Source organism: Mya arenaria, chromosome 6, assembly GCF_026914265.1.
Source record: "Mya arenaria isolate MELC-2E11 chromosome 6, ASM2691426v1".
Lineage (NCBI taxonomy): Eukaryota > Metazoa > Mollusca > Bivalvia > Myida > Myidae > Mya > Mya arenaria.
The window spans coordinates 78,737,734-78,762,495 of record NC_069127.1 but is presented as its reverse complement, the minus strand read 5'-3'; the positions used below and the strand labels follow the sequence as shown (position 1 = coordinate 78,762,495).

Sequence of the window (24,762 nt, the reverse complement as noted above, 5' to 3'; positions counted from 1 at the left end):
AAAGGTGAAGCTTTACAATTTCCTCTTTTAAGATGTAAAATTGCAGTGTAAACTTAATTGTGTATGTTTGCCTTTGAACTAGTTCAAAAACAAATGCAAGCATGAAATGTATACAAAAAAGTATCCACAAGCTTACTAACCAACAGTTACCATTTACAGTATCCCAATCGTCAGATACAAACGACTGCAACAATCCAGAAGTATGCATAGGTTATATACCATGATCATTGAATAGTTAGCATTTAGACAAGCTGTACTTTTGATATCCTTCTGCACGTGCATGTTTCCTCGCTACTCTCTTTGTCCAGTAACACAACATACACTTCAATTCTTACCATGATCACAGCAGTTACTCTGTTATTTTTTATGTAGAGTGATGCAGATGTGATTATTCGTGATGTCGAGGTGTTGGCCTGCGTTGACGTTGATTTCAAAGTTTGGTTTGAAGTCAGTATTACTGGTGACGTTGTAGATGCGGGTGTATGTGTAGGCTCTTATGTAGTCAGTATTACTGGTGATGTTGTAGATGCGGGTGTATGTGTAAGCGCTGGTGTTGTCAATATTACCGGCGATGTTGTGGATACAAGTGTATGTTTAGGCCCTGGTGTTGTCAGTATAACTGGTGATGTTGTAGATGCGGGTGTATGTGTAAGCGCTGGTGTTGTCAGTATTACCGGCGATGTTGTAGATGCGGATGTATGTGAAGGCGCTGGTGTTGTCAGTATTACTGGTGATGTTGTAGATACGGGTGTATGTGTAAGCGCTGGTGTTGTCAGTATTAGCGGCGATGTTGTAGATGCGGGTGTATGTGTATGCGCTGGTACTGTCAGTATTACCGGCGATGTTGTAGATGCGGTTGTATGTGTAAGCGCTGGTGTTGTCAGTATTACTGGTGATGTTGTAGATGCGGGTGTATGTGTAAGCGCTGGTGTTGTCGGTATTACTGGTGATGTTGTAGATGCGGGTGTATGTGTAGGCGCTGGTGTTGTCAGTGTTACTGGTGATGTTGTAGATGCGGGTGTATGTGTAAGCGCTGGTGTTGTCAGTATTACCGGCGATGTTGTAGATGCGGGTGTATGTGTAAGCGCTTGTATTGTCAGTATTACTGGTGATGTTGTAGATGCGGGTGTATGTGTAGGCACTGGTGTTGTCAGTATTACTGGTGATGTTGTAGATGCGGGTGTATGTGTAAGCGCTCTAACTGTCGGTATTACTGGTGATGTTGTAGATGCGGGTGTATGTGTAGGCACTGGTGTTGTCAGTATTATTGATGATGTTGTAGATGCGGGTGTATGTGTAGGCGCTGGTACTGTCAGTATAACATGTGATGTTGTAGATGCGGGTGTATGTGTAGGCGCTGGTGTTGTTAGTATTACTGGTGATGTTGTAGATACGGGTGTATGTGTAGGCGCTGGTGTTGTCAGTATTACTGGTGATGTTGTAGATGCGGGTGTATGTGTAGGCACTGGTGTTGTCAGTATTATTGATGATGTTGTAGATGCGGTAGTATGTGTAAGCGCTCTAACTGTCGGTATTACTGGTGATGTTGTAGATGCGGGTGTATGTGTAGGCACTGGTGTTGTCAGTATTACTGGTGATGTTGTAGATGCGGGTGTATGTGTAGGCGCTGGTGTTGTCAGTATTACTGGTGATGTTGTAGATGCGGGTGTATGTGTAGGCGCTGGTGTTGTCAGTATTACTGGTGATGTTGTAGATGCGGGTGTATGTGTAGGCGCTGGTGTTGTCAGAATAACTGGTGATGTTGTAGATGCGGGTGTATGTGTAGGCGCTGGTGTTGTCAGTATTACTGGTGATGTTGTAGATGCGGGTGTATGTGTAGGCGCTGGTGTTGTCAGTATTACTGGTGATGTTGTAGATACGGGTGTATGTGTAGGCGCTGGTGTTGTCAGTATTACTGGTGGTATTGCCATTGCTAGTGTATGTGTTGTCAGTAATTCTGGTGATGGTGAAGGCACTGGTACTATCGGTATTATTGGTGCTGCTGAAGAAGTTGGTGTGGTTGTATCATTTAATTTAGTCCGTGATATGTTAAGTTGCAGCCTCCTAAACTGCATGTGTTCCAAGAGGGTTGGAAATCATAATATCGAAATATTTCCGAAACAAAGATGCTATATGATTGACAAATTTATTGGAAATATTCACGATTTTGTGACTGCTAAATCTTTTTATCATGTTGTCCTTTAGTAATTTCCTAAACTTTCCTTGTATCCAGTATGATATAAGACGCCACAATGACCAGATAATCATTGAAGTTCATTATAGCATCTCAAGTATAGGCACTTCAAGTGTTATTCATTTTTCATAAGGGATTGCTTTAAAACGGAAATAAATTTAAGTGTGGTTAAAGTCCTCTTCTTCCAGCCGTGTTCATTAATTACAACATATATTGGTTAATTGCTCTATGAAAATTGTTCCTAGGCTTCAACACAAGCCCGTTGTTATTATTCTTCTTCTTTCTTATGCTGAGCTGGACTCTCAATAGAACTAAGGCCAACGAGACTGCGTGGCGGTAGCGAACTTTATGTCTCAAAAATGTTCATATTTATATACAAATTTGTGTATCGCTGTTGTTTAGGTGGCAGGCTTCTCAATCGAGAGATCTTTGAAGATATCCAGTGAAGCAACTGATTCTGATCTGGTTGGCAGGAGGTTCCAGTCATTCACAGTTCTTTAATGAAGGTGTAAGGTTGATTTGCTGTTTAATATGTATATTCGCTTTCGTTTACTTTGCTTACTTTATATGTCTTTTCACCGCCTAACGTTTCATAACTAAGATACGATTTTGAAATTATATACATCATTATTTACATCTTTCCACAAGAAAAATGTTTACATTCAATTTACTATTAATACTTCGCACTGAAGAAAACTATTGCACACTTCTTTACACATTACATACATATTTGGACTGAATGTTTAGGTAGCTACTGTACACTTTATTCCTGTTCACACACACACACCCACCCACCCCCACACACACACACACACACACACACACACACACACACACACACACATATACTTACATATAAGTAGTATTTGCTGTTGAAGTCACACTAAAAACATACTCATGCTTAATAAGTTATCATTTTAATTCTTTTACAACCGTATTTATTTCAACAGAATACTGCTTGGAGCTTTTGTGTGCTGTCGTTCAAAGAAGGGGAATCTAGCCACATACATCATTAACTGTCTGTTGACTGTTTCTCATCACAGCTACATATTTCAGGCTTTCGGAGGTACGTCTGTAAAGTACACTTTATAACAGTGTAAATAAATATGATGTGCTATTAGTCGATGTGTTTTTGTTCATACACTTTCGTGTTTAGATTTGATGTTTCACACTGTTTTGAACGTACGGGTTACATATCAATTTGTTTTTGGACTGCTATTTTTATACATCATTAGTTGAAACCTACAGGAGCTCCGGGCGCCGACTGAGTAAATGAGCCGTAAACTTCCCATTATTTATACCAGTGTATCGTTGTAATAGTCTGATAATTATTTTGCATCATTTCTTTATGTTTTTTTTTTCATGTCATCGTTTACCGGTATTATTGTAATAGTATTACTGTTATTTTGCGTTAATTTCTTTTTTTATTGCTGTTTATGTTCATAGTTTTTAATCAAAACGTAGTATTGTAACTCTGAGACATTTATATTAAGAGACTTCGGGGTATTTCTTCCCCGTCCTCAAGCAAACTCTTAGAAAATATTACCAGCCGAGTAACGAAGGTGTGAAACAGTGGTTGTTGGACCTTAAACAGAACAACAAGTGTGTCTTCCTCACAACTTCATCACATATAGACATCGCCAGCCTCATTACCTCCGCCATTCTAAGGTAATATGTTAGCGGTCCTCACTTTGTGTTTATCATTGAATTTTCAGTTTTATGTTTTTGTTAAGTGTCAAAATTCATTTGAGACTATAGGGAAAGCCAAGTCACACACATGCTGCATTCTTTTGGTCAGCCTTGAGATTTGTTGATTTTCAACGTGTATCTCTACCGCAGTACGAGCGTTAAAAAAAGCTGAGCGGCAGTTCGTGGTATGTGTTCGTTCTGTCATGAAAGACTGGAGGTCAAACTTTGATTTATCATTGTCAACAACGCTAGTAACCGGGACCTAAAACTACTTCTTTCTCTCGTTGAAAATCCATCTGTTTGTCTTACTTACAAGATTTCGGAATTGTTATGTGCTGATTTTTACATGTATCATGTACTTACAATACATTAATAAACTTGTATACTAGCAATTCTCAGCAACTTCGTGTTTATTCTAGTGGTAACCATAGTGATCTCGAGAAATTCATTTTCAAATTAACTGGTGCAGAAAAAAACAAATGTAAGTGTTGGCGTAAACAAATTGATACAATTATAAACTATTTATATATTGAAGCGGCTAAGAAATCGTTTGATAATTAAAAAAAGATTAAACTAACAGAAGGTAACGCCATTTTAATACTTCCAGCGTCGGTATAGGCCAGGAAAATTTACCGAAATATTTGTGATCTATACTGCAGTTAAGATAATAAAATAAAATGACAAGGGTAATGTTTGATATTCCAGGTTGTAAACTTTGGAGACCGCCTGTGTTCCAATGCATTTCCAGTCACGACCCATAATAACTGGGACCTAATTCTGGTGTTGGAGGAGATGGAAGCGGAGGGATATCATCCACATGACAACGCGCACCACCACTGGAAACCGGAGGAACGCGAAAGGTCAATAGTTTGGAAGGTACGAGGATTTGCCCATATATTTTTTTTAAAAATCAGTAATCGGCTGTAAGTATTCAATCTGATATTAAAGGGGCTGTCTCACGTATGATAAAATAGAGGGAAAAAAAAAAGAAAATTGTCGAAAACTGACATAAACTTGGCATCCATGTGTACAATGCATTGAAACTTACTAACTGAAGTACCACATAGTTTACAATTTATTTAAGTTTAGCAGTTATTTCGTATTTTTCCATTAAAAAAGATTACTGGGTATGTCTACCAGGTAGAATTCATTCCTTATGCGTGATTGGCTAGTCGGTGTTATCAGGTGATATTACCGATGTAGGTGTATAGCTTAATTATGTCACCCGATTAGGATAAGCCTTTGTAGCTCAATGAGTAAGACGCTGGACTTAAATTTTGGCGACGCGGGTTCAAATCCGGTCTCCGACACATTTACATTTTGGTACTTTTTTTACAGTTATGATATCAAAGCGTTACCAATTCTATTAGATTCGTTACAGAAAAAAACTTTTTATTGATACCAATCTGTGACACAGTCCTTTAAAATGGCTAACGGGTGTTTTGTAATGAGTTTAAAAGCACTTGTTAATATTTTGCAATTAGGTATACTTAAACCAAGTCAACATTTGAACATTTCTTAAATTCTCTGATCTGATTTCGAGGGCTTTGGCTGGACAATATTTTGCCGGTGTAGATATTCCACAAAAATGCTCGTGTATTCTTCGACGTCCATACAGTGAAATTTATTGCAGCAAATTAAAGTAAATTTTTCAGCCACATATCTATTGCGGTTAATTTAACAAAAGAAATATAAGTATGTTTCAGTTCCTCTATACTTACGTTTGTATTTGTATTTATGCAAAAAAAACGCATATGATTATAACATTTATTACTTTGAAGATGTTATCATTTATACAAAGTAGAACTCATAGTAATAATATTACGTTAGCAACTCCATAACAACTTTATTAGTTATCCATAGAAATCAACAGTCAATAAATAATGCTATTTGACCGTTCATCAATAGTTAACAAGTTTCTTATGTGTGAAAGATTTAATAAATTGTTTTGGATTATTTCATATTCTTTTACTTTGCTCAATAAGATAATATAGCAAGTATTTTCTTATTTGCTAAAATAAAGAGTTAGATCCGAAATAACATAATTAGCCTTGCTTTACAACTTTTATCTTATTGAAGAATCACAAATGAATGAATTTCAAATTTACTGGGTAGTTACTTATGTAACGAAACAAATATGTGTTCTACAAACATTCTATATTTACTTAGCAACAAGAGGAGACACTCTAGAATATTAGAGGTACATGTACACTGTTTCACTTTCGTCTATTGTTATATATGGTGATTATATAGTTTAATATTTCACAATGTTAATGTCAAGTAATAAAAATAAAACTTATTGAAGGGCTTGTCGGTCAGTTTTCAGTAGACATTTGAAGTGGAAGTACCAAGTCAACTCTTGCCCTCAGACCAACGGCCGCAGAGCTATAGTTCACTTGTCCTTACCAAAACTCGGGCAAATAATATTTGGCGATTGACCGACATGCGATTCAATACTAGTTCACGGGTCAAAACAGAACAATACATAAATCCTAAATGCCTGTATAAACAGGCATTCATTTACAATGACACACAATTTGACGATCCAAATTAATACAAACGCTTAACATAATACTTGAATGTGAAGTTTCGACTTTCTAAAAAATTTCATTCATTGTTCAACCCGCTAAAAGGTCCAAATATAGCACGTGGGGAAATGACGTCACATGGCGCGTGCACATTTTTTACCTCTCGGTTATGTTGGCCTACGTTATTTATATATAAAAATATGCCACATCTTAGATTTAAATTGCTTTTATGATTAGAGTTTTAAGAAAATCAAAGTAAAGAAATTACAACTTGGCTTATATAAAGTGGTAAATAAAAAAACAAACAAACATAATTAATAGTAAAAAAGTCGTGTACTTTCGCGACGTTGACTTTTGGCAGGTTATTGCCAATCAAGTTTTTTATGTTTTTGGTTTGCATTTCAGTTCAATACTGATGGGAAAAACTACAGAAACAAGCTCAGTAGCCAAAAGTTTAAACATAAACCCCGTTTAATGGCACTGGGTAAACGCCAAAGACATAGAACAAACAAACAAAAAATCACAAACAAGAAACATGGAACAACAACACAAATTCCACAAACAGCACAGAGCATATATACTATATATAAAAAACTAGGTATATTTATCAAGGATTGTTAGGTACCGCCTTAGAACGGTCAGTAAAATGTAAATTTACTGGGGGTTTAAACCAGTTTACGTTCACAAACCTCACTCTTATCCCAACACCTGAATAAAGAAAAAAACGTTAAAGGTAAATCTTATCAAACACTTATCTGTTTCTGTATGCTTTTGTCAAATTTTAGCCATAGTATTTTAAAGAGGTGTAAAATTTAAAAACAACAACAACCTTTTTATGTGTTCGGGGTTTGTGTCCTTTATAGCATACATTGAAGGGTCATTTTATCTCCATGAAACGAACGACTTTCTACATACAAATAATAAAATTGTGAGCCTGTTCAACAAAAAAATCTCTAAGATGATAGTAAAAACCTCATTAAGTGTTTGGATTTATGCCCTCAACCAGTTGGTGTGTATCAATAAACCTAACACGAGTTCCAACATGAACACTGATGTCATATATGTTTATGAATAGATCTAACACGAGTTCCAACATGAACACTGATGTCATATATGTTTATCAATAAACCTAACATGAGTTCTAATATGAACACTGATGTCATATATGTTTATCAATAAACCTAACATGAGTTCTAATATGAACACTGATGTCATATATGTTTATCAATAATAACACCAATTGGTTTGCATTGAAATATAATATGATCAATATAGAATAAACCCATTATCATCCACGAACACTGTATTTCAATAAGCCACACACGCACCCACGCGCAGACACACGCACACGCAAACACACTTAATAAGAACACATATTGTCTTTGAATTAAAACAGTCTTAGAACAGCTTACATATGTACTGTATCATTGTAGTGTTCTCAGATTTGCGTCAATTGCCACTCAGAGCGCTGTTCTTTGCTGATCTGAAAATACGTTTTTATGATTTATTTATTTATTTATATTTTTACCGATGACATTATTCAACCACGGTATATCAGTATATCATTTACAATGATTTCTTAAACTATTACACAATATAGATAAATCAATGTACTTATAACGAAAAAAAACAATCATCACAAATCCTCATTTTGCAAAAAATGAAGTCATAAAAGAAACGAGCATTCATCACTTGCAGTATTTCATGCATCGCTAAAGTAAATTACTGGTCAGTCATAAAGTATTTTCAATACATTGCTTTTAAGGTATTATCTGGGGCCAAACTTAATCTTAGTTGTTTCAGTGCACGATCGTTATATAGTTCACCGAGTTAGCGTTAAAAATTATGTTTCACGAATGGCGTAGCCATGAGCGAAATATTAACTTTTGGAGTTCACGAGGTGAATTATGTTGCTTTCTTTCACTGAAAGAAACATTTTTTCTTTTTTATTATATTCGAAGGATTCGTTAATGCTGGACGTAAAAAAATGAAATAGCTTAGAGATGTATTTCTAAGAAACTACTTAAGTTTTTTAAAGTCGTATCTATATGTCCTTAAAAGCCAATAAGAATGGTAAATGTGTCCGCCTCTCACCAAAGAGGTTATGGGTTCGATTTCAAACCATGAGTACTTTCTTATGAATCCTCAAAAAAGACACGGTACAGTTTTACTTAGAAAACGGATCAGAGTGATTGATACGTTCATCTGTCTGTAGAGCCGAGCTTAATAAATTTGTATAAACTAACGTTGAACGAGCATGTTAGAAGCTAGAAATAAAAATAGTGAATTAACGATGGAATTGATCCACAGCGTTGTAATTCCTTTAACACCATTGTCGTAGGTTAAAAACCCTATATCGGCATGAATTTCATCCATTGATTTCATTTAGTTGTTGTTATTATCTTATTAGAAATATGCTTTTAAATGAAAACCATGACACAATACAAGAAAAACACTTGACTATACACGTAAAACACGATATTACCGTATGCCAGTTTTGCCATCGTTTGTGTAGTTTGCAGTGATGTTTTCTTGTCCTCCAACATCCTCTCAAAACAGTCATGGATTAGGATGTACTGAGACTGTAATAAACAAAGTTGGCGTTTAACCGATCGTATACGACCAAATATTGTAAGATCAATAATTTGAATTGAAGACTGCCATAAAAACACTAATGAATTGAAAGTATTACATCCACATTCAAACTAGGTGTGCCTTACGTAAACGAAAAACAATCTTTTAATCTGTTTCTTATAAAATTATATTAATACTTGGACAAACAGCTCGAAAAGGGCCAGTACGATACGATGGTCCCAATTTGGGTCTAAAGATCAACGCTAAGGCTTATGGTATGGTCCTACAAAATAGATTTATATATATATATAGCTTTATGGATGTGACCACATACCTGCTTGCTCGTAATCTTGATACTGCAATCAAAATGCAGCCATTTCTTGAAAATTGAGATAATCTTACCCACCCAAATCTAAATTTATTACATTTAAAACTTATAAAAGGCAAACCACTAACTTCTGTCTGGACCATGTTGACTCTCTGTTCCCTCATTTCCATGACCATGTCGAAAATGTTGATGCGGTCATCGAAACTGAACGTGGGAGAGTTCAGATACTCTTGCAAGCGATCTATGGCGATATAAGAGCCCGTCCTGCCTACGCCAGCACTAAAATATAAACATGAATGTAGGAGGATATTACAACTATAGTCTCATAAATGGTATCATTACATGACTACAAGGCCAACAACTGTAAAGCACATTTGAATGGTTATATAAAGAGTTCCTTTGTAAGTACAACCCCCATCAAAAATATGAAAACAGATATCTGGATTTGAGACTGTAGTTGACAGAACTGTTGTGTAGAACGTAGTCCAGTTATATGACTCCAACGGATGAATGTTTTTTTAAACAATTGTCTGTAATCATATGCAAGCACGTTTCCATACGACATTGAAATATCTGGTAAGTGTTGATATGAATTAATTTAACGTAAATTTTGTTTTAAATTGGAAGACGAACACTAAACACGAATGCTTATCTATCATGTCAATGTTAATTACAATGAAAAGTTTGTTGTTTGTTTGTTTGTTTGCTTCTTTTACCATAATGCTTACCTGCAATGAATTACCATAGGGCTGGTCATTTCGTGGGGCACGTGACCTCGGACGGTGCGTACAAATTCGATGAAATTATCAACTTCCACGGCAGCCGTGAAATCCATAAAGTCCAGGTAGTGGAATTGCAGAACTTTCCTAATCTTCGTTACCTATAAATGTTATAATGCAATGATGCAATTTATATTTGTTCGAGAAACATTAACGGCGTGTATGGCCCTGTTATGTAAATGACTTCACCTAAGTTTACTACAGTCACGTTAACGCTATCATTCACGATTTATTGGTCTACATTCTGAGAATAAAACCAGCAATCTTCTTCGACAAATATTTTGGATAAAAAAATATTAAGGTGATCATCTGATATATAGAACCGTAGTCATGGCATTTTTAGTGACCGTAAGATAATTTTCGCTAGTATCATACTTTTTCACCTGACAAGACCATCATTCTGATGCTAGGATTAAAGAGTTAAACCCTCTTTTGAGTTCGAAAGATTTTTCTATGAAATTACTTGTTGCATTTTCAATAAATCAAGGGCACATTACTCTTGACTTACAATTGTGATTTGGCTTATGCTAGAACTGAGCCTAAATCTTATGATCATGCATATTCTAGATAAATATGATTAAGATTGGAACATAAATTAAGCCGCTAGAGTGATTTGAATGTCTACTATGGACGTTTTATAAACAAAGTGTAATAACTCTTGAACTACAGTCAGATTTGACCAATTGTCCTGCTTATATTTAAGTCATATATATTCGCTCTAAAATGATAAAGGATTGGTGTATACAGGAATGTGCTACTGTGTAAACAATTTTAAATATGGCATTCCTTTTGGTTGGATAAATCAAGTTCAATAATTCTTCTTTAATTGTCAGATTTGGCCAAGAGATGTAACAGTTTTACATTTTGTTTTACATACAAATTGCCTTTTTTAAATAAATCAAAGGCAATTGTACTTAAACAACTAATTCGTTTCGGATCATAATCAAACATTGCCGAGATCTTGTGTATTATCATTATTATTATTATTATTATTATTATTATTATTATTATTATTATTATTATTGCAAGCATTACATCGGTGGCGTGCGAGATGTCGAAGATGTTGATGTTAAACTTGTTCATGTTGGTTATCGAGGTCGGGTTGACCACAACATTTCCGTACTGCTTTGGCTCTTTGACAGTGTCCGGCCAGTACATCTCACATTTCACCTGTAGATAGAGACATTTAAAATTGTTTTCATTCTTAAAGCCATTCTTTTATAACAGGCGCCTGTTTGAGATAAAAAGTCGAGTTTGTGCCATAGCCATGTTGTCATTAACGTCATCAGCACGAGTAAACGTTCTTGTTATCCATCACTTGAAACCTTTTGGTTCTTTGTTTCATAATTTCAACCAATATGTATATTTGTTTGTCATAACTTGTAACCTGTTAGTTCAATATTACAACACACATATATAGAGAAGACGTATGTATGAAGTTATCTCCCTTGTGCGGTTGGAACGGTCTTATTTAGACGAGATGTTGACATTTTTAATACAAACAGTGAACAACTTATAACAGAAATGAATATGGTAAAACTAAAAACAATAGCCACTGTACAAAGTTTGTAATTAACCATATCCAAATAACCTCTTTCATCTAAAACCTTCATTTGCCTTTTACTCTCATTAAAGTAAGTATGTTTTTGGTGTTAACAATTTACAAAGTTTGTGTAAAATAATCAGACTGGGTCATTGTGAATGCATAATGCTTTTAATGTATCCGATGCACAAATAAGCTTTTCATGTTATTCAACCATTGGCAATAATAATTAACGTGCATGCCTGTAGCACCCATGTAATTTTGTTAGCATTAAATAGAGTGTTGCTTACTTTTGCACAAGTCAATTGTAACCATGCCCCCCAGGTCCGGGGATAAACCGGGGGTAGCCGGGGAAATGGGCCATGTTTTTACCTTTCAGGTGACCCCGCAGTACCGGGTGAATGCGGTGTTTTTTTCTTCGCGCAAAATATGGCGGAGAATTTGCCTTACCTAGGCTCCCTGGGGTGCGGGGGCATTTGGCGGGGATTTGACCATCAGTTTGTCCCCGCAGGGCGGAGATTTTACGCGGGGTTGGCTGGACCGAAAGTCAAAGTCCCCGCTATTCCCCGGACCTGGGGGGGGGGGCGTGGTTACAATTGACTGGTACATTATTTCTAATAAGATGAATCAATAATCTTTACATTATATATACAGTTATGCTCTTTTGTATTTTGTATTTTTATTTCAACTTAAATCGGAAGTTGCATAATCGTTTTTCAAAGTCTTAATGTCAAAACAGAGTGTTTGCAATGGTATTGTTGGTATGAATTTAAATATTATTTTACTACACTTAAAAACCTTTTAAATAATTTCGGGTCAGTAGGCATTAAAATGTCATATTAGTGTACATCGGAAACATAAATGCAGCCAATGAGTGCTGGAAGATATATATAAACTCCAATACAAAAAAGTCTGTAATGTAACGTACTTTGTTTCCCTCCTTGCATTGTGTTAACATTACGATCATCATGACGTTCTGTTCCCACACCATTCGCCAGAAGTCGTCGATCGTTCCTGGTAACGGACCTTGGGTTGCTATGTACTCCCGTTGATAATGAAAGCCCTACAACATATGACAATTAGTAAATGACTCAAAGAGTGATAATCATTATTGGATCAATTAATTCAAAACTTAAAGTACTGTGATATTTCATTAAAGTAACATTAACGATTCACTACTAGTTTCAGAAAAATAATGACCTGGGTTTCTATAATTCTGAAAAAAAATTGACAGAAAGATGCAAATGCATAGATACATTTTATTCCCCCAGTAATGGAGAGCATGCATTGATTACACGCAGTACTTAGCATACATCCCATCTATGCATCCAACGCCATTTTGACTATAAGACTCCTTCACTGTTGGCTTATAATAAGCTTATACCTAACAGCTAAGCATTTCGGAAGGATATATGTATTCCCTCTGTTCTTGCTTACAAGTATTCTAAATACATGCTTAATATAGGATTTAGAACTTTACAAGCGAAACCTCTAAGACTAATATACTGTCTACATACAAGGCGTGCTTTAGAAATCTTCACACTTGACAATTGATGGCATATTTTCTGGATAATGTATATTTTTTATATGAAGCATTTATGTGAACTAGTTTGTACTCTAGGCAAGATGCAACCAAGACTAGACTAGCAGCGTGATTACAGTTTACCAGCGTTTTAACTTACAGACAAATAGTTAGCATTGATATAGTCTGATTCGGGGCAATCGTCATCCAACTGTTGAAGTTTTACCCGGCTATGGTCGACTTGATTTAGTAATAATATAACTTTGTTAGACAATGGCGGTGCATTAGTGTTAAACGTGAAGTTAATAAAAGTATCTACATTAACACTGAAAGACATATTCCCGAATCATATTTAATCTAAAACACTGTCTAATTAAAGTCCAAATTGATTTTTCTTATTTTCGGTTTAGGATCGAATTCCATGTACGTTGAATATATTTACTTACAATTTGAATAACGCTCACTGACTGTTTCTTTGTATACAATTTAATTCTTGTCAAGTTGCTTGTACAGTAGCGCTAAGCAAGAATTCAAGAATACGTCTTCTTTCATTTGCCAAAATACTGATAGCATTTTAAGTAGATAGTGGCTACTACTTGTATCAGTCTAGACTTACCATTGTGTTTACAGATTTCGAAGTTCTTATATAAGAATAAATAACGTCGGAGCAGTTTAGTATACAACTATATGTATGCATTTATTATGCTTGCAGCCCAACCCTTATATGTACCCAGACTCACATACTCACTTTGTATAAATAAACTCAAACAAACAGGGTGTTGAATCAAACCAGCAAATTTAATTGTGAAAATAATTCATGTAATCGGAATGTTTTTTGAAGCTCATTTCTATAAATATTACTTACAGGGCAGAATATTGGCCCATCTGTTTTTGGACTTGTTAGGATCAAGTTTGGCAGCCGCGAAGGCGGCCTTCAGTCCTATCTGATCCGCTCGTCGCTTTATCTCCTTTAAACAATAAAACATATTACATGTTAGCATTTAAATTCGTTCATGTGGTTGTAGTTAATAAGGCAACGTAATAAGATGACATTTAGAGGTTCAATACTTGAACAAATAATTCAATAATACAATAAAACTACATGGATACGCTCAGTAATCGAAATATAAATAACAATAAACCCTGTTTTGGGGCTCACGGCAAGGTGCTAAACGATAATGAACTAGAGACACAAACAATTTAAAACAACACACACAGATGCAAACACCACAAACAGTCCGCACACTCATCAAAATTGCTTTTAATGATTGGATTACGGTCAGTGAAACAAGGTTTCTATGGAACCCTATAAGATGACAACATAATGTGCATTCAGGCGAAACAGGGTTCAACGTATATGGGCAAAATACTTTCAGCACTTATTTCATACATCTTTGTCAGAACGATTTGATTCAATATCAAACAGGGAGGTAGAACAACTCTGAATCTCTGAATTGAGTTGAAAGAAAATGCAATAAAACTAGAGGATACTACTCTATCAAAACGTGTCTCTTCTAATGTACTCGTATATGAGATGGATTGTGAAGACATCTTTTTGTTTATATGAATTGTACTCGGTTCCGTGCAGTATCCTGTATAAGTAACCATGAACAGACATCTCTACCGCGAGACCAAGGTTTCTTGGTGCTAAATAGAAGTTCTTGCACATGCGTTCATGCTCAAAGTGGCGCGTACCTCATACTGAGCTGCCAGGATGAGATGTGTGTCCCTGTGAAGGTCAGCAAGGGCCTCGTTGTATGTTGCTATTGGAATGGATCTAAAAAGATTCTGTGTTTTTCAAGTTTCTTATATTCTATTGTAACGGTGTGAGGACTTCAGTTGAACAAACAATTATTCAGTTTAACAAGACTAAACAAGTTAGGTTTCAAACAAATACTCGTATACATGCATATATCAGTAGCACAACAAATCATATACTATACATTACAGCTAACCGAAAATCAAATACAATTACTCATTTCCATATTAACCTATCGTTCCCAAGTATAAAGCCCATATTCATGGGCTACAGACTTTATAATACACTGACAAAACAACAATAAGCAACATGTATGGACCTGTTCGGCTCTACAATCTCTTGAAGTGTTTCCTGTTCTTCATATTCCTCGCCCTCTCTCAGCAGTTGTTTTTTCCACTGAAGTCTGGAAGCATTTACAACATTATTGATTTGATCGTCCTTTTACGCTATTACGTTATTTTCATAATCCAGCATTTGGTATTATTTACACATCGTGACATAATGTCTAAATAATGGTAGTTGCATCCAAACCCCAGTTGTTGAAATAATACATGGGCGCTTCAGCATAATTGCATAATTTCGAAAACGACGGTTAAGCAGTTTACGCTACTGATTTTACCATGTTAAAATGGACAAAGTTCAATAACTAGTGTGCAGTATAAATGAATAGCATTGTAATGTATCCGTTAGATTTTTAAATCACTGTTTAACTCCCCTCTTGTTACAATTTCGACATTAGTGTTAATGTAAAGTTCGAAACAAAGGTAATACTTTTAATTAAGATAAAAGATACATTAAACGAATTGATCTGTAATTATCTGAACAATACGAAACTGAATAAGAACGTACATATACAATAACTGTATTATTTAACTATACTAGAAATTACATACAAAATCTATACTAGAAATTTCATACAAAACCTATACTAGAATTTTCATACAAAACCTATACTAGAAATTACATACAAAACCTATACTATATTTTTACTAGAAGATATATACAACAACTATACTAGAAGGTATATACAAAAACTGTACTAGAAGGTACAAATAATTTACTAGTACTAGAAGTTTTATACTAAAACTATACTAGAAGGTATATACAAATCTATATTAAATTGCATATACAATCCCTATACTAGAAGTTTTAAACAATAACTAAAGTAGAAGATATATACAAAAACTATACAAGAAGTTATATACAAAAACTATACTACCGCATATAAACAATGTATATACTTGAAGGTTTAAACAATAACTAAACAAGAAGGTATATACAATAACTATACTAGAGCGTATAAACAATGTATATACTAGAAGGTTTAAACAATAACTAAACAAGAAGTTATATACAAAAACTATACTACAGCATATAAACAATGAATATACTTGAAGGTTTAAACAATAACTAAACTAGAAGGTATATACAATAACTATACTAGACGTTATATACAATAACTATACTAGAGCGTATAAACAATGTATATACTAGAAGGTTTAAACAATAACTAAACAAGAAGGTATATACAAAAACAATTCTAGACGTTATATACAATAACTATACTAGAAGGTTTATATAAACACTATATTGGTAGTTATATACATAACTTAACTAGAAGTTATATACAATAACTATACTAGAAGGCTTATACGAAATCTATATGAGAAATTCTATACCATAGCTATAGTAGAAGGTATATAGAAAGACTATACTTGAAGGTACACGCACAAACAATTCTAGAATGTATTTACAACTACTATACTTTAAGGTAGATACAAAAAACTATACTATACTAGAATATATACAATAACTAGTTTAGAAGGAATTTACAAAAACTTCACTAGAAGTTATACACAATATCTTAACTTGAATTAATACAATAACTATGCTGCCAACGCAAAGCGTGTTATACGTATACCACGTGATATGTGTAAAAACAATCATATTTATACGAAAAAAGTCATTTGAATGCAACAATGAAATAAAAACAAACAAACACAATGTACAATTTTCTTGTACACAATGATTCACACCTTTCATATACACTTTTTTAAACCATTCAATCACACTTACGGGTCAATTGCTCCTCGCCACCAAAGAACCAGAAACATACTGATGAGGATAAAGATGGCAATAAGAATTGGCAATGCAATCAAGGCCCCATCCACATCACCATTCGAATCTTGGTGTGGTTGTTGGATTGTAAATGGTCCATAGTGCTCGGACACAGTGCATGCAACGTTCGTGCAGGCATAAGCCTTTACCCTGTCAAAAGTAAGTGTATGAACATTACAATGAAAATGAATATCATAATGCATTATCCGGGTAAATAAATTATGTGCATGTCCTCTCGAAAATGGCAACAGTAATGATTTCTACCCAGCTCTCAGCTTTCGTTGCAGACGCGACTTCTCCCCGTATATATCGATGAAATGAAGAATTTCCCTACTTTCCGTTAAATAAATGCGTATAACTAAACTAAATAAGGACTGGTCACTTATGTTTAATTCGGTTTACCATAATTCTAATCCACTAGGAAGCGGCCCATTGCAAAAATCTTTAAGATCCTCTTTCCTGCAGTTTCTATTCTTTCCAACCTCAACTTGAAGTTTACCTATTGGAAAAGGAATAGTCAAATTTTGGAAACATTGTTACAATTAAAAGCGATTCTAAAAGGTGCACTCTTACTCCCAGATAAGATTTACCTTAATTAATAATTTTGTTTTAATATTCCAAAACAGATGAATAAATGTCGGAAACAATGATTCTTATAAAGGATACCGAATTTAATTTGAAATAAATGAGCATAAAACACGGTATTTCTACCTTATGAGACTATAATAGACCACAGTGAATCTTTTAGCATCCACCAATCATTTAATATTTTTTGCGTTTTCTGCTATTAAATACACGGTTGCAATCTTGTCAGTAATTAATAGTTTCCATAAATGCATTAATTAGAAAGTTGTTTAAGGTTTACCAGTCAAAATTTATGTTTGTTATACATGTGTATTCATTGACTTTAAATAAGAGTGTCACTTTAAGTGTTTTGAATATTGCAAACTTTTAAAATGAAAGAAACAAACATAAGACTATACCATTCACAATGGGTATCAGGTTGAACGTGAATCTATAAGCACCCTGGTGGTTATAAGATGTAAAATTGCTCCAGCTGCCTAGGCTCAAAACAGTGTTTCTATTTACTGAAAAGCAAATGAAATGTTTTGCATTTAAATATATGCTCAACGCAATACAAATCATTACATATGGATTTTTGTTAAGTGCTGTAAAATTTAAAATATTGTGTGGTATTGTCATCACTCTTAACAAAGAATAACTTTACTATGTCAAAACTCCCTTAAATATACCTTTTTTGACCACATCCCGTACATTTCCTCCTACCATTCCATACTTCACTATCTTCCCTTGTATTTCGTTCTTGAAGAAATTAGGATCAAGATTAAAAATCACCGATGACGAGGTGATCTCTAATTTCTCAATATGAGAGTCCATTTTTGGGGGAGCTTTAATATGAAAAATAAAATAAAATATTCAAATTGAAACAAGAAAATGTTTATGTTATTATTGATGGACTGAAAAATGTACAAGACATTACCATGAATAGATATTAGAAAAATACAACAGTGAATCTAATATGAAAAAAATCAAGTTTGTTTTTCTTTATATTTCATCATGATTTAGTTAATTTAGTTTAGGAGTCATAAAACAAACGCATGAAAAGGTAATCAACATTGTTGAACCTGAACTTACCGCATTCTTCCGTCCAAAATACCTTGTTTTCAGGCCTTCCTCTGACCCCATTTCTTCCAACAGCATATAGCTGTAATAATATGTACCAAATGTTTATTAAATGTTCACCAGGCCATTATAGCTCTGAAAATCACATGTCTTTAAACGTATCATACGACAGCTTTTTCTAGTATTGATGCTATATGTAATTGCTCAAAATAATTGTTCACTGGCCAATTAAAACAAAGATTAAAAGTTATGGCAGTTTAAAATTTAGTTTTAAATGTGGATTATTTTGACTTTACGATCTGCTGGCTTACGATCGCCACAAAGAAGGGCACTAGATGTTCCACAACATGTTCTCGCAAAAATGATTTCGTTTATAATATACATGTATTTACTTCTTTGTCAAATCCTTAACTTACAAATATTTACATTATTCTAGACACTAAGATACGAATACAATCCAATAAAATAAACAGTCTGACCTGCCATTGATGTCCCCAGTTAGCGGTGAGACCTGTATGTTCCAATGAAAACTTTCTGTTGTTAAACGCAAATGGTTGAGGGTTATCAACGGTAAATGTGAACACCTCGGTCTTACGCAACTCCCTCATGACAACATAACGTGTGATATTGGCATTTCTGTCTTGGAGGTTGGGTTCGCTCCAGGTAACATTGATCTTTGTTGCGTCACAGGTGTTTTTTAAATCAGTGAATTTGATAACGTTAAATGATGTCGGTTTTCCTGGGGCTAAAACAAATTCAGAAATCCATTTCATTTGATTCATAATTATATCGGCGTAATATCAAACACAATTAAATTCGCGCCAATAAATCCGTTCAATTTACGTAGGAGCTTTGAAATAATATGATTAGGTTAACATTGACCCTTTACATAATAATCATAAGCTAATCAAAAAGTCTAATCAACTTCAATTAAACTTTAACCAGATTATTTTCAGCAAATATGCGGGGTACTTTCATTAAGGTTTGATCTTAGTATGAAGGATAACATTCCAGTTGACATTTTGCAAAATAATGTTTAAAGCTGCACTCTCACAGATAGACAGTATTGACATTTATTTTAGTTTTTGTCTTAGAATCAGCTGATTTTGATATTAATGCCTTCAATACCATCATATAAGGTAATATTTTCACTTTATTCAGTATTGTTGGGATAAGAGTGAGGTTGTGCACGCACACTGGTTTAAACACCCAGTAATTTTACATTTTACTGACCGTTCCAAATCGGGACCAAACAATCCTTGATAAACTCGCCTCTTTCTAAATAGCATACATGCTCTGTGTTATTTGCCGAGTTTTGGGCTGTTGTTCCATGTTCCTTGTGATTTTCTGTTATTGTGTTCTATGTCTTTGGCGTTTACCTCTCGCCATTAAGTTGGATTTATGTTTAAACGTTTGGTTACTGAGCTTGTTTCTATAGTTTTTCATATACATATTGTATTATTGGTTTCAAGCATTTACGCAAAATTGGCTCATTCCAAAACAAAAAAAAAATATAAAAAAATGTCAAAACGGTCAATCTGTGAGAGTGCAGCTTTAAATATGATTCTGACATACATACTTGATTCTTGTGTAAAGAAAGGCTCAGAGATTGTTGGTTCACTGATCCCTCCCCTGGTTTTTGCAATGACCTCAACCTTATACCTCCAAAATTCGTGGAGATTCTCGATCACACATCCAGTGGTCGTGTAATCTGTGAAGTGTATTACACCCATGGTGTTGTATGTGCACATATGATTCAAAAATGGTATTCACAATTGACACCAAACCCAATTTTCGCTAAAAAGCTTAACATGCCAAAGTATTATTTCATTGAGCTACATTTCATACTTTAATATGAGGTTTTAAAACAGAATAAAAGTTCATCGCGATAATCTTAAATATAACTTTGTTTATTAATTTCAAAACTCTCAAGAAAGGAAGAATATTACACGATTTGGAGCTCAGTTTAATTCTAAAATAAAGAAACAAAGATGTTTCGAAAAATTGTAGTCAGATGTATGAAAGAATCCTTCTGGTTTTGATTGAGACTGTTTACCAGTGCAGCACTGTGCACGACCTATATTCTATTTCAAGAACTGCTACACTTAATCCACATAATCGGACATGAATTGAAAGATTTAATCAACGTATTGCAAGATTTTCTGCATTAAATATTGAGCTTGGTGGTTATAACATAACTGAACGAAATACATTATTATTGGATTTTGAAATAATGAAAGCTGAACATTCTTAATGAGAGTAAGCAAAGTTCGGCGATATAAGAACATGCAAAATAAACAAAACCGTTAGTGGAAAAAAAATATGTTCATGTCCACATGCTTTATTAAAACTGTTAATTAAGAAAACAGATTGCAATAGGGTAGTTGAAAGGTGACGTTTACCATCTTTTACATCGCGTTTTTAAAACAATGACCATTTTATTTGTTCATTTTGTTTTGTTTGTTATTTGTTTGATATAATCGGCATTTTCAAACACGATTGTCACTTGATGGTGGCATCCGTAACTATTCCGCCATGGTTGCACTTACCTTGTAGGGACAAAACAAGAGAAGAAACACGTCAAATAGACAGTTTATATCACATGAATTGAGTTAAAAGGGCGACTTTCATAAAGACAGAATGTTTACATGACTGCCGAGGATATTTTCAAACTCACTGGTATCTTTCTCTGAAATGTTTTACAACCCTGGTTAATGCTGGATGTAGTCGCAATGTACACATTACAGGGAAATTAACATGGCAAAAGTAATTATATAATGAATGTTTTGTGTATTATATTTATGATCTTTGAAAGCGGATTTTCTTGAAATCGACAAGAGTAATAAGTTAAAAGCAAGCGCAAACATTCGTGAAATGCACTTTATGACCAAGAACCAAAGAAAATTGTATCTGCTCCAAACCCAAAAAGGCTTTTAAATACAGAAATAATTTATTCTTTGTTCTCGCTTACCTTCAACTTCACACCGAGCAGTGTGTTCCTGTCTAGGTATCATGCTCCAAGCGACCGCTATGTAGTTGGTTGGATCTGGGTTTATTTCAGGAATCGTCCATGTCACGTTTATCGCCGTTGACTCAATATCGCGTATTGTTACATTGCCCACAGGGCCCGGTCCTGATGCAATGCATATAAATACCGTTTATTGTTTGTCAGTATATTCATACTAAATGGGTGCTAAAATGGTTTATTAAGTATGTAGGTGTACATATTGCCTATATTTTAATTAATTCAGTCTAACTATGATTTTGCGAAATGTTCGATTGAAATTGTAAATAATATATGTTATAAACTTCAGTGACAGTAACAGTTTAAAGAAATCTACAAGGGTATACTTATTACACGACCCGAACTCTATTTCCCTTTTGGAATTGCAGTTAATGACAACCAGTTTTTTTATTATAAAACAAACATTACATACAATATATATAAATATACATATATAGAAGTGTAACAATATCATTTAATAAATATGGAATTAAGGGATTTGAAAATGCCTTAACATTATATTGTAATTTCATTAACAAAGGCGTTCAAAAACGTTTAAAAATTGTTTCATTGTTCAAGTAAGTTTTTTTAAAACTTTCAATTCATTATATAAATGGTACATACTATTTATCGGTTAGGATCTCCTTTCACAAATAAAGTAAGTCTAAGTTAGTTTTAAATAAGATGCAAAAGCAATCTGACTTGAAACAATGTTTTCAATATTATACTCTTTTTGGTCAATTTTGTAACCTATTACTATTTATCTTGAATTATTAATTTCTTTCTGTATTCCACATCTTTTAAAACTCTCATGTGTAGCATTGCAGAAAGTTGTCAAAAATGGACATTTAATAAAGAAGTGTTCGTAGTCTTCTACTTCATTACAATAAATATACAGAGGGCAATCCTTTAATTTCCATATAAATAAATTTAAATTCGTTGCTACAAGATTTTGTAATAACTTTATTTTAAATTGTTTGACTTTATTATCCACAATGGACTTATGAACAATATAGTACCAAGAGTTCCAGCAAATATGCTCTTGTAACCGTCGAACCCAATAACCGTGAATGTAAGGCTTTTCATAAAATTGCATTATATAGATGTTATATATTTGCTTATTCATCATATCTTTAAAAGGTTTATCTTGGATAGTTATTAGTAATTCTGGATTGACGTATGTTTTTGTAAATATATCCGATGTAAGAGCTCTTTCCAACTGTAAGGAACTGCTTGTTTAAAATATTTATTTCTGCAATCCAATTGTATTCATTTTTGAGCTTATTAAGAAAACAATTAGGGTCTAAGTTGCCCGAATTCGATAGAATATCGTTTACATAAAGTATGTTGAAATTAATCCAGTTCTTAAAAAGAAGACTTGTATTTTTTAGTTTTAATAATTTATTACCCATAGTATTTTTTTCTAATATTGAAGTAACTTTTGGGTGTTTTTGTTTCATTAACTGAAAGTTGTTTAAACTGCATCCATATTAATAACAAATGCTTATAGATCAAAGTGATTTTGTTTAAATACATAAAAAGTAGAAGACAATTCTTTCAAAATTGGTCTAATATTACGGATGATATTATTTTCCAATTTGCATCAATTGTATCAGTCAGACTAATCACCCATTTTAGTGTCATTGTTTTAGAATAATATTCAAAATCTGGCATTTCTAAACCACCTTCAAATCTGTCTCCCATAACTGTGTTTATAGTGTTTATAATTGGATCAGGCGTTACTATATTTGGAGCAAGATATACAAGTTTTGGAAAAAGTACAGATTTTATAACAGTTATTTTGCCAAAGACAGTTAGATTTCGACTTCAATTTTTTATCAATTGTTTACAATTATCTATTTTTTCTTCCAGCTTAAATTAATACATTGTTTACCATTTTCAAAATATACTCCAAGTGATTTAACGTATCTTGACGTAAACTTTATGTAATGCATAATATTCCTTATATTACTTTTTGATTTGCCAATCCACAGCCCTTGGGCTTTTCCCTACCTAATTTAAGTCCAAACTGATCGATTATATCAAAAACAATTGGTATTTCATTGTGATTTAAACATTTTAAACATTTACTTGTTTCAATTGTTCGTTGTGTGATATTACTGGAAGGCCCTCGTCCTGTAGTTGTAAACGGCGTCACCAATAGCTCATACTCTTCATTATGTTCAAGTCTGTATATGGTATAGCGCATGTTCTCTTGGTTGACACGAATTGGATCAGGCGTTGGCGAAAAACAGTTGTCATCATAGGGTTCCTGTCAAATGTTACTTATCATTAACTAAATTAATAAAGTTCCAGTGCAGATATTTAATGTTAGTCTCAATAGAATCTAAGAATGATGTCGTTAATCGGATAACATACAAAACGGAGATCTTTATCTGATAATCATTCCTTCAATAGGCAATGAATAGCGGGTCATTTGATACCGATATTTGTCATCTGATAATATCCCGGTATCACTGTAAAGTGATACCGGGTGCCGGCACCACCCTACTTTCAGATTGAGATTACCTCTGATGTCAGTGGGTCAAAGGTCAAGGATGGTGTGATCGTAACCTGAAAATACACAGTTTCCTATCAATAATTGAAAAACTCTTCTTAGGCATAGGGACCTCGAACTTGGTAGAGGTCCCTCATACATGACCAGCGCTCTAACTATTTTGAGATCAAAGGTGACCTTGAGCTAAAATTCTGATTTCTTTCAATAACTGAAGAATGCTTGTATCCTCAAATTTGGTATGCTAGATAACTTCATCTGCTTCCTTTTAGTCATGTTTCAACAACACTGGCGGCGTCTTTAATGCTTTGCATAAAAAAATTGTCTTGTTAATAGCTGACCTATGCTGTGAATATGGTCTATGATGTTTTACCATTATATTACCTAAAGTTTGATATTGAATACCAACCAGGCCAAAACATACTGGACCAAACAAAAGCACCGTGCAATGATGTTAGATTTGAAAATGGACACAGGTTTTAAGGACTTACCCCTTTGGATCACATGGATATGGTATGTATGTAAGAAACTAAACATCCATTGATTAATCAATAGAACAATTAAA

The 24,762-nt window shown here is 34.0% G+C and overlaps 1 protein-coding gene across 6 annotated transcripts in view; it reads right to left on the bottom strand.

Moving 5' to 3' along the window:
* Positions 1 to 5,658: 5,658 nt before the first annotated feature.
* The window catches only part of LOC128238354 (tyrosine-protein phosphatase 10D-like), a 29,077-nt gene continuing 9,973 nt past the window's right edge, over positions 5,659 to 24,762 (bottom strand). For 5 of the 6 annotated variants that reach the window (XM_052954193.1, XM_052954194.1, XM_052954196.1 and 2 more), the window contains 20 exons: positions 24,212 to 24,256; positions 23,774 to 23,954; positions 21,650 to 21,811; positions 20,258 to 20,389; positions 19,158 to 19,423; positions 18,691 to 18,760; positions 18,288 to 18,443; positions 18,018 to 18,122; positions 17,437 to 17,533; positions 16,993 to 17,184; positions 15,236 to 15,319; positions 14,853 to 14,934; positions 14,023 to 14,125; positions 13,318 to 13,397; positions 12,564 to 12,698; positions 11,128 to 11,262; positions 10,042 to 10,193; positions 9,442 to 9,592; positions 8,897 to 8,993; positions 5,659 to 7,894 (listed from right to left, as the gene is read on the bottom strand). In XM_052954193.1, coding sequence (XP_052810153.1) covers positions 7,872 to 7,894; positions 8,897 to 8,993; positions 9,442 to 9,592; positions 10,042 to 10,193; positions 11,128 to 11,262; positions 12,564 to 12,698; positions 13,318 to 13,397; positions 14,023 to 14,125; positions 14,853 to 14,934; positions 15,236 to 15,319; positions 16,993 to 17,184; positions 17,437 to 17,533; positions 18,018 to 18,122; positions 18,288 to 18,443; positions 18,691 to 18,760; positions 19,158 to 19,423; positions 20,258 to 20,389; positions 21,650 to 21,811; positions 23,774 to 23,954; positions 24,212 to 24,256 — 2,448 coding nt within the window. In that variant the 3' untranslated portion in view covers positions 5,659 to 7,871. The remainder of the gene's footprint in view (positions 7,895 to 8,896; positions 8,994 to 9,441; positions 9,593 to 10,041; positions 10,194 to 11,127; positions 11,263 to 12,563; positions 12,699 to 13,317; positions 13,398 to 14,022; positions 14,126 to 14,852; positions 14,935 to 15,235; positions 15,320 to 16,992; positions 17,185 to 17,436; positions 17,534 to 18,017; positions 18,123 to 18,287; positions 18,444 to 18,690; positions 18,761 to 19,157; positions 19,424 to 20,257; positions 20,390 to 21,649; positions 21,812 to 23,773; positions 23,955 to 24,211; positions 24,257 to 24,762) is intronic. The other variant, XM_052954192.1, reaches the window with a different exon arrangement.